The 10,635-nt window shown below is 36.7% G+C and overlaps 1 protein-coding gene across 2 annotated transcripts in view; it reads right to left on the reverse strand.

Annotated features, from left to right (window-relative positions):
• The window catches only part of drd4b (dopamine receptor D4b), a 17,225-nt gene extending 13,608 nt beyond the window's left edge, over positions 1 to 3,617 (reverse strand). Inside the window, exons 1-2 of one of the 2 annotated variants that reach the window (XM_015035545.1) lie at positions 3,066 to 3,314; positions 727 to 839 (exon numbers count right to left, since the gene is read on the reverse strand). In XM_015035545.1, coding sequence (XP_014891031.1) covers positions 727 to 839; positions 3,066 to 3,314 — 362 coding nt within the window. Of the gene's footprint in view, positions 1 to 726; positions 840 to 3,065 lie in introns of both variants that reach the window. The other variant, XM_015035546.1, reaches the window with a different exon arrangement.
• Between the last annotated feature and the right edge of the window lie 7,018 nt (positions 3,618 to 10,635).

The following is a 10,635-nucleotide window of genomic DNA, read 5'->3' on the forward strand; positions in this document are numbered from 1 at the left end:
TTTTTCAACTAGTTTGGATCATTTGACACAGAACAGTGTGAAAGAAAACCGCAGCGGTTGAAAATAGGCCTGTGGCAATAATCAATAAATCAATTAATCAATTAATCATGTGATAAATTAAAAAAATTCAATAATTTCCATTTGAATCATTTTTTTTCCTCCTTCTGCCAAAAACTGGATGACAAAAGTCTCCAGCCGGGTCCTTTGGTCTCAACTAGCCCTTCTTTTGAAGGACAGTTTTGTTTACAGAGACTCCATGATTCATTTTATTTGTTGTTTTATTTGCATATTTAAAATGTTTCCAGTTCAGTCTTTAGAATTTAAAGTTTATTGAGCTTTGAGGATTTGTTCTTGCATTACTTTCACCATTATATTACTTGAAAATGGTCTCAAAACAACAATGTTATCGTTTACTGCAAAAACATCTGGAACATTTTATCCTGGGAAAGATTTTGAAAATGTAACAAACGTTGCCATTTTGTTCTCTAATCAAACTGAGCCAACCGGACCGTCAATGAAATTACAGCAGCGTTATTAACTGAACATCTGACAGGTGAAGATTTCTTCTTTCTAAAACTTTTAAATGAACTCAGTCTGTAAAAAGTTTGTTTTGTTGGGTGATTAGCAGAACACAGAGTTAACAGCCTTGATTGACTGAAAAAGTGGCTGAAATCCAGACAGACCCAGTAGAACCAGTGATCTGGACCACAGTAAGGGGAAACCCACCGGTCCACGCTGATGGCACACAGGTTGAAGATCGACGCGGTGCACAGCATCACGTCCATGGTCATCAGACCGTCACATATCGTCATGTTCAGGGTCCAAACTCCACCCTGAAACTGCTCCAGAACACACATGCAACCCGTCATTAGCTGACCCAAATCCCAGTGAGAAAATGTGTAATCCTGAACACAAACACTCAGGCCCCGCCCACTTTCCCCCCGCCGTCTGCAGGTGAGCGCACGCTGACGTCTCTAATCCAGGGACTGCATGCCAGCGGTGTGACGGCTCACTGCGAGGTAACAGGATCACAAACTGGGCTCTTCAACGGAGACTTACAGGCAGAGCCGGCCCAAGGCATCTGCTTATGACCCCCACACCACCAGGGGGCGCCCATGGGCACCAAGCCCATATATATTTAAAATATACTATTGAATAACACAAACTAAATGTGATTACACATTGACAAACTATTCCTGCATTGTTTTTTTTATAGATATTACAGAAATAATGGTTCATCTGTGATGATTTCTGCTGTTGGGGAAATAAAACATATCAAGCATGTTTACTGTAAATTTAGTTTTTATCAGCTGACGCTACTTTCAAATATGGGACACATAAATACCAATCTGCATTTCAAAATATAAGTAATATTTTCATATTTGTTACTCATATTAGGTTAAAATAGCCATAATAAATCTGGCATGATGTAAGCTAATTACAAATAATGCTAATGATAGTTTAGTAATAATAAAGCATCAAGAAGGCACATGGGGCCTGAAATAAAAATCTGTTTGGGCCCCAAAAAGGCTTGGACCGGCCCTGTTGCCAGGGAAGAGAACCAAGCAGGAAGCTTTCAAACAACGGTTAGATTACACCTTTATCACCTGGATAACCTGGGAAATATGAATTATAGCCACTCATTTACCCAGTAGAGAAGCTCCTGTGCTCCTCATGTCGATAATCTCCGTCAGGATGTTTGCATCCAAAACACCAGATGTATTTTCTGAATGCTTTTATGTTTATTTTGTATTTCTGTTGAGTTTCTGCCTGGAAATGAACTCCAAATGTGTAGTTATTTATTTATTTATTTGCAGCATTTCCACCTCATTTTGCAATTTGAATCCATTTGTATATTTTGGATCACTCTCCAGCCCACACGCCTCATTTGTCTGTTATTTTGTTACTTTGTAGTCTTACGATGTGATCTACAGCAATAATATCTACAACATAAGGACTCCAATGGCATAAGGCTTTTATGTAATGGGACTTTTTTTTTTAGCTCCAAACTGAGCTTTAGATTTTTAAGTGGGTTTTTTCTTTTCACATATTTATTGAAAAAGCTTGCTAATCAAGTCTCATTTTAGTTAAAATAAATAAAATAAAATAAAATAAAAATAGCTAGGCAATTTGTCTTTAGCAGTTTGTCACCAGCTCTAAAAACTGTGGATTTCTTGTTTTATTTTTGCTTAACTTAGTAAACTTATTTTTACATATCAGAAATTACTTGCTTTTGATTTTTTTCAAGTTATGATGAAACAATAGTAATTGTTGTATCTGACTCAAACTGAAGTGTCATTTTTTAAATCCAGTGTAAAAAAATAAAATAAAAAGTGCTCATGCAGTGGGAGCTGGTCAGGCTTCATGGGATGGATGGAAATAAATCCAGAACAATCCTGGAAGAAAACTGGCTAGAGGCTGCAGAAGAGCCGAGGCTGGGGTGAAAGGTCACTAGCCTGAGCACATCACGGTATTCACTGATGCTAACAATTTAGCTTACAAGCATTTCTTTGTAGAAAACCTTTTTCTTTTAAATACATTTAGCTAATTTAGATAAAACGTGTTAGTTAATAAGTAGTGGAAATCACCATTTTTTAATTTTCATGATTTTTCATTAACAGCTCTGTTAGCCAGCTAGCTAATAAGTTAGCCAGCTGGTGAACTATGTGCATCTAGTCTGTAGTTTCTAATTTGTAGAAAACTCTTTCATTTTCTTTTAAACTCAAGAAGTCAAAAATCTGACAGAAATAATTGAAATTTCTGAGTTCAAAAAATTGAAAATTTTCAAGAAAAAAATCTGAAAGTTTAAGATTAATCTAATAATTTTTCTAGAAAAAACTTGGAAATTTCTGAACTCAAAAAGTAATAATAAAAAAAACGACTTTTCCATGTATTTTTTATTTTTTTTACTCCACCTCTAAGATCTTTGCACTGAGATTAACTTGCTACCAGTTGAACTGCTTTTAAATTGTACAGGAATTTATTTAGAGGTAACAGAGTGAAGGGGCACTCACAATAAAAAAACTAAATAATTTTTGCTTCTCTTCAAGCAAAAACCACCTCACCTCTGCGTAAACGAAGAGCGGCAGAACCAGAACCGCCAGCAGCAAATCCGCAAACGCCAGACTCACTATGAAGTAGTTGGTGGTAGTTTTCAAAGCCTTCTCCAAGTAAACACTGAGGCACACCAGCACGTTTCCCGCAGTGACGGTGATGATCAGTAAAATCCCGAATATGAGCGCCGGGAAGTTGTAGTGTGCGACCGGAGCCGCCGGCAGCGACTCGTTGATCAGATCCGAGAAGTTGTCCGCCATGGTCCCCGGCGGTGGAAGACTGAGGGGCCCCCAGGTCTCTCCGGTGGGGTTTTCATCTATGAGGCAGAAACCCGGCAGCTACGCAGCAAACGGCGGCTTTCCAAGCGAGTTCCTCCGGTGCGCAACGCTGTCCGTGCGCAAAAACCTCCGCGCTGCAGCCGCAGACTTCATCCGATCGCAGTTTCAACTTTTTTTTCCACGGTTGTTCCCGACAGATTCCTGTAGGATCTGTTTCCTCCTGTCGTCTTGCAACCTGCTCATGCAGGAACAATTTAGCGAATCAGAAGCCAAGAGCAAATCCGTGCGCGTAAATCTTCTTACTGCGGCTCTGCTCGGTGTGTGTGACCAATCTGCGCAGGGTGACGAATCAGCATCAGAGCGGCCGACTAAACTGGAAGTAAAACACTTTAGTCTCCAAGTCTGACAGGAGACTTAATAGTTTATTAAAGGAATGGATGTAATTATAGCAGATGAAGACAAAAACTGGGAGAATATAACATTTCACCTCTCCATGCATCGGGCAGACAACAGAGTTAAACTGACTAAACGATTCACTGCAAAAACAAAAAAATACCGCGAAGTATTTTTCCCTAGTTTCTAGTGCAAATATCTCAGTACTCTTGAAATACAACAAAGCTAAAGTACAGCCTTTTCAGTAAGAAATGGGAGCTTGTTTTAAGCCAATAAATTCTTAAAATTGATTATTGATTATAAAATTGGTAGATTATTTCACTTGTAACATGGACAAAATGTCTTGGTAAAAGTGAAATAATCTGCCAGGAACAAGAACTTCATTAAATCGATATTAAGGAATTATTTACTTTAAATAATCGCTATGGAGCTAAATTGAAGCCAGAAATTTTGTTCACAAGAAAAAAAACCTTGAAACTGGAGAAACAAAACAATATAATATATATACCTAATAAGATTTTGCTTTTACAGTAACAAATATACAAATAATTAATACAAAATAAATCACAAAACAATTAGACAAGATGCTGGAACAAATAACAGATATTGTTGATGTATTTCAGTTTTTTCATAATTTATTCTTTTCTTGTTTTGTTTTGGTTAGTTTTGTTGTACTTTTTCAGCATTTTGTACTTGTGTATAGAAAGGTTAAAATGGCCAAAGTAAATCAATAAATTGGTAATTGGTAAATAAACCCTGAATATATGAGAAGCTAAAATACATAAAACAATTTAGCCTCAAATCAACACATTCCCAAGAAAACTCAGAAACTAAGCAGAGGGTAAGTAGCAGCCAAGTGATGCTGGTCAATAGCATAAATAAAAAAACAGAAAATGTAAATTAGCTTTACAACAACAGTTTATGCCGTTTGCACACAAGTGAAAAAAATATTCACAATATCTTTACAAACACAGGATTTAAAAAATGTATCTTGGAGAATAAAAAAATAGTCTGACCAGTTTTTGTTCTCTTTAGAGATGCTAGTTTTGCAGATCCCGCACATTCTGGACACAAACTGTTTCAACTTTTGCCTTCAGGTTGTAGTGATCAGCTACTTTGATGTAAAACTAAATAAACTTATTTGCACTGCCACAACCTGACTTTCTTTTTTCTTTCGTACATGCTGTTGTATTTATCCTTTATTTTAAGTTTAGTTTCTGTATGTACGGTCTGCTTCTGTAACTCTGCTTTTAGTCTCAGGTCTGGGAGTCTCAGTCCTGCAAGTTCTGGAAATGAATCAATTTTTCTCCAAGTTTTTGCTTTAACAGCTTTCCTTCTGGATGTTCCTCAACCTCTGGAAAATTAGAAGCAGAAAATGAAATGTTTTTGAGGGAGAACACTTTGAAGTTCACATGTACAGAGTCATACTTTTTTCAGTCTATAATTGAATGCACCATCAGTAAAAGTTACAACTTTTATCAAGTTTGGGACTCCGAACTTTGAAGCGAGTGCAGAGCCGGGAGGGAATCAAGTCAAAACGTTGCTAAAATAACTGGGAAATGCAAAAATCTACTGAGATAATGACCATCCATGAAGTGTGTTTCTGAGGAGACTGATGTATGGCCCGCTCATTAATATCATTTTACCTGAGTCTCCCAGATACTTCTGTACTTTGGAGGAGTTGAATATTTTATTGAAACGACTGTCACTCCCTTGGGGTAATCATGTGCATGAATGATGAATTAGTCTCCCTATAGGAGGAATTCTCATTTATAAATTGAATTTATGATGAATTTTTAGGTCAGAAACCAATTTAGTTTCCAGTATTTGCATGCACTATCATCATACATTAATTTCTATTGGAACATTTACAAAAGAACAAGTTAGTTTTATTTTGGCAGATGTAGGCGTTTAATTGGTAGAGGAACTGTTTGAAATAATTCAACCAATTTCACTTAAAACCAATGAAAATAATGATTTTAATTATATATGATAACATTAACTAGTGTCCTTAGTTGACAAAAGAAAACATGGACCACTAAAAGGCAATACTAAACAACTATATCCTGTTTTGGATATTACATTTGCTTCTAAACAGCTGCGATGAATCTGAAGCTAATTTTTATCCGTTTCCATTAGCTAACAAGTTAGCTTAGGTCCGTCATGATTTGGTGTTGGTGGCGGTGAGGAAGACGCTTGTAGGCCCAGGCTGACATTTTAAGGTGTTTAATGATAAGTCCAACAAGTAACAGAATCCAAAAACACGAGTAACAACTGGGAGCACCGAGGAAACAAGATGTACAGCGACAGACTGACGAACCATAGACGAACGACGTGGTTAGACGTGGACCCGATAAGGAACACAGACAACAGGTGGAACTAAATACACAGGGAGGCTAAAAACAGGAACAAGACACAGCTGGGGTCAATCAGGACAGACACTGAGCCTCACAGGGGAAACAGAACTAAATAAACACAGAAAAACCTCACAAATAACTACACAGAAAACACAGATCGTCACAAGGTCGGCATAATTACTTTGAAGAAAATGGTGCGTTTTCTTTTAAATATATTTAATTTGAATAAAATTAGCGCTGTGACAGACTGGCGACCTGTCCAGGTGACCCCGCCTCCCGCCAGGAACGTTAGCTGGAGCGGCACCAGCACCACCTGATCCCACTGGGACAAGGTGTTAGAAAATGAATGAATGAATGAGTGGATGGATGGATGGATGGATGAGTGGATGAATGAATGAATGAATGGATGGATGAATAAAATTAGCAGATAATTCAAATGTTATAAAATCAGCCATATTCTAATTTCCATATTAATCCACAGAATATTGCATCGGTACCGTTAGCCGAAGTTAACATTAGCTTAATTATTTTGTAGAAAATTGTTTAGTCAGCTTTTCTTTTACATATTTTCAATTTTAAAAATAAAAAATAAAAACACTGACTGTTAAACAACATTGTAAAACAACCATATTCTAATTTCTGTACTAATCTGTTTCTAAACATCAGTGACGATTCAGAAGCTAATCCAGAAGCTAACGAGCTAACTTGTGATAAAAAGAATAATATACAACTTTACTACTTAAAATTCCCACTAAACTGATAGCTGCAATATACAAGCCTTCTGTTTGACCCCAAGTAGCTTCACTGAACATGATCTGTTTTAAAATAAGGTTTCTCCTATAATGACTCTTAACAGTAATTAGGATCCTCCGATTTCGCAATAATCTAATATTTATTTTACCCCATTTGCTGAGGTTCTTAGCAAATAAATATTTCAGTAATTAACTCAGAAAAACAAAATCTCATTGAACACTAATTATTATATGTCAGCGATTTGTCTGTTACTCTCCCCCTGAATGTGTTGTTTTAAATATTCGCTTTAATTTCAGGTTTTCAGCCGTCACATGCTGCAAACAGCTGACAGGCGACTCTTACTTCTGATTAAAGGTGTTCGGGTCGCAGCAGCTCCTGTGGCGTGAATATCATTAGAATAAAGTCAGCAGCAATTAGCTTTTCACACGTCGTGGAAGAGCCTGAGGAGGAAGAAGAAGAACTTGGAGAAAAGCGCACATGCTTTGGAAAACACAGCGCAGATGCTAAATTCACCCCGAGTCCTTTTCTTCACGACGCACAAAGATGTGACGTCACTGACACATTTTAACCATATCCGCATAATTATATGCATAAAATCTGAGTAAGTCTGAAAACTCACTAATTTTGAGATTAATCTTAAAATTTTCTAGAAAAATATTTTCTGAGTTTCAAAAGTAGAAAAAAATCCCAACATTTTAAAAAATTGACACTTTTGAAAGTTTGAGTTTAACCTAAAAAATACAGATTTTTTCTATAACCATTTTTTTACTTTTCAAATGTGCTTTTCCTAGAATTTTTCAGAGATTAATTTCACAATTTTTGAGTTTTTTTTTGTGTGCAAATTATTCTTTTTTGTTTTCTTTGTACAATCGCCCTATAATACACCGTCTGTCAGTCTGAATGTAATAAGCTGGAAAAATAAACATCTTTTTTTTTTTTTTTTCAGCAGTTAAAATATTTTAATTAATTAATTTCTTACTTAGCTTACGAAGGTTAATTTTTTAAAACAACTTTTTCTGACCTCATTAGAGATGAAATTTGCTTTGAGCATTTTTCAAGTCCGGAAAAGTATGAAAAATATGAAACTGTGTATTTAAAAATACAAGAAGTTCTACCAGTTGTGTAACTGTTAGAACTCCTCACAATTTGATTTTAACGTCATAACCTTCAGTTCTTAAGTCATTCCAAAGATATTTAAGGCCAGTTTCACAGCTTTTTAGACGACTTTAAACATGAAAATACTGAACAATGAACTAAATCTGCTTGTTTTAGTACAGGAAACTCAAGAATATGACTGTATTTTTTAAACCTGATGTGAAGAAAAGACCATTCACTACAACATACTCCCTAATTAAGTTTTTTTTTTTTTTTAAGAATTTGTTGTAGCCAAAGAAAATCTTTTACGCCAACATTAGCTGCAGTGGTTGCTGCCGTGACTGGAGCTGTTTGATGCTACAGGTGGTTTCTGTGAACTCCTTGTAAAGCTGCAGGATTAAAGGTTTGCTTCTCTTGATTTCAGATTCCACAAAGGGGGAAGATTTTCTCTGGAGTTGCTTTAAAATATTCATAAAAAAGGAGAGCGGAGAGCCGCAGGGTGCAGAGCGGACTGATGAGATAAATTACTGAGCGGCTTCCAGGAATCTGCTTCTGCTGCTGGTAATGATCACTACTGACCCTCAGAGGCAAAACAGAGACCAGAAACATAGATTTAAATTTAGGATGTTCAAGAAGTGACAGAAAATCTTAAAACGGGAGAAAAACTAGAAGAAAACAACACCCTGCACTGCAAAAACACAAAATCCTACCAAGTATTTCTAGTACAAATATCTCAGTGCACTTGAAATAAGACAAAAACTCAGAAGTAACTTCTCTGCAAAATACAGGAGTTTGTTTTAAGTAAATAATTTATTAATATTGATGAAAAAGTTCTAGTTCAACTGGCAGATTATTCCACTTACAACAAGACATTTTTCCTGTGTTAGAAGTGAAATAATCTGCCAGTGGAACTAAAACATTTAGTCAGTTTTCAGAAATCATTTACTTAAAACAAGCTGGTATATTTTTCTAAAAAGTTATTTCTAAGTTAGTTTTTCAAAAATCATTCTTAGATAATGAGATTTTAGTCAGTTTTTTTTCATAATGAGCCTTTTAAGGGCCTGTGTCACTTTAAGTCCAAAATAGCTGCTGTTGCCCCCCCCGCCCACTCCACTACATGTTTACAGTCGCACTGAAAATGGCTGCAGACAGAAGGGCAATTATACAACCATACATCTTTGAGAAGCATTAGTGGAGCCTTGTGCACAACCAACAAAAATGCACCAAGTGATTTCTGGACGGTAAGTCAACAGGAAAACAAACTTTTGTTTTTTTCCAGTACAACTCATACAGCGGTGAAACGTGCTGGAGCTCCATTTGGGTTGCTAGGCAACGGGCAGAATTCTGCTTTGGTTGCTAGGCAACGGGGCAGTGCCTGCTGATTTGCGATGTTAAACTCTGGAGATTTTTGAAACGTTTGTCAAACCAAAAAAACATTCAATTAGTGCCAAAAAACAGTTGGGTGTGTTTTAAGTGCTTGGTTTGTCTTTAGAAGCAGTTTAGACCAAAATGTACAAAAATGCTCAAAATGTGAATTTTGCATTATAGCTTCAATTTAAGGTCTACCGATTAATGTTCTGCGATTTGTATAACATATGTTTCATATGTTTCCTGGAAGAGTAGGGCTCCAGAGCTGGTCCTGCCTGTGGGATGTGACTGATTTCAGCATTTCAGTCGTCTCTACGTCCAGAAATTATCACTGGATTATGTGAAAACGCAGCAGAATCTCAGCAGGTTTCTAACAGGATGAGGAACCTGAACCACCAGCAACTAGCCTGGTTCACTGCTGCAATTTACCAGAAGAAGAAGAATTTCTCAGATTTTTCCTGTCCTGGTGGATTTGTTTCTGGCTTTACAGAAATGTTTCTCAGTCCTGGTCCTCATGTTTCCCATCCAAAACATGTTTTAGATGTTTCCCTTCTGCCACACACCTGGATTGAATATGTGGGTGATTAACAGGCATCTGTTAATTAACATCTGCCTGTTAATCACCGTCATGTAATAATTTGAATCAGCTGTTCTGGAATAGAAACACATCTAGAATATGCAGAACAGGGCGGCCTGAGGACTGGAAGCTCTGCTTACAGGAAAAAATCTGAGAGCTCAGGAATTTTAATCCATTGTAACTTCCTGCATCTGAGCATTTTCCCCCAATAAGTCACGATAAAGCGGGAAAATTAAGAAGTGACTGCGTTGTGGCTGCAGGCGGATTAAAGATGCTAATAAGTAGGTCTGTAATAAACATACAGTTTTCTGCTAAACACAAAGTTTCAGTTACATCGTCAGCAGCAACATTTCACCATAAACATGCCATAAAAACGTCGGACAGGAAACCATCGCTTTGAATGTGTGGTGAGAAACTCTAAAAATTCATCCTGCTGATGGGAATGAGGTCAGACTGGAAACTGCTTCTTGAAGTTTCTCACTGCGTGTATGAAGAGATTAGGACGAAATCTGCATAAACAAGCAAGAACTCCCACAAAAAGGAGAAAAAGTTGAAACCAAACATCATAAAATATGTTTATTGCAGCTGTAAATCTTTGTTCCCTCCTGACTTTTTGTACGTTTTTTTGGAGCAGCTTCAAATCTGAGCAGTTTTTTATCTTCTCCAGGGATTTTATCGTAAGATTTGCAGCTTTAGGTAAACGACGCTTTTAATGAAATAAAACCTTTCAGATAAAACACAGATTTTAATAATTCATTCT

This window comes from Poecilia latipinna, unplaced genomic scaffold, assembly GCF_001443285.1.
Source record: "Poecilia latipinna isolate Pla-1442-1.1 unplaced genomic scaffold, P_latipinna-1.0 Scaffold338, whole genome shotgun sequence".
Taxonomy (NCBI): domain Eukaryota; kingdom Metazoa; phylum Chordata; class Actinopteri; order Cyprinodontiformes; family Poeciliidae; genus Poecilia; species Poecilia latipinna.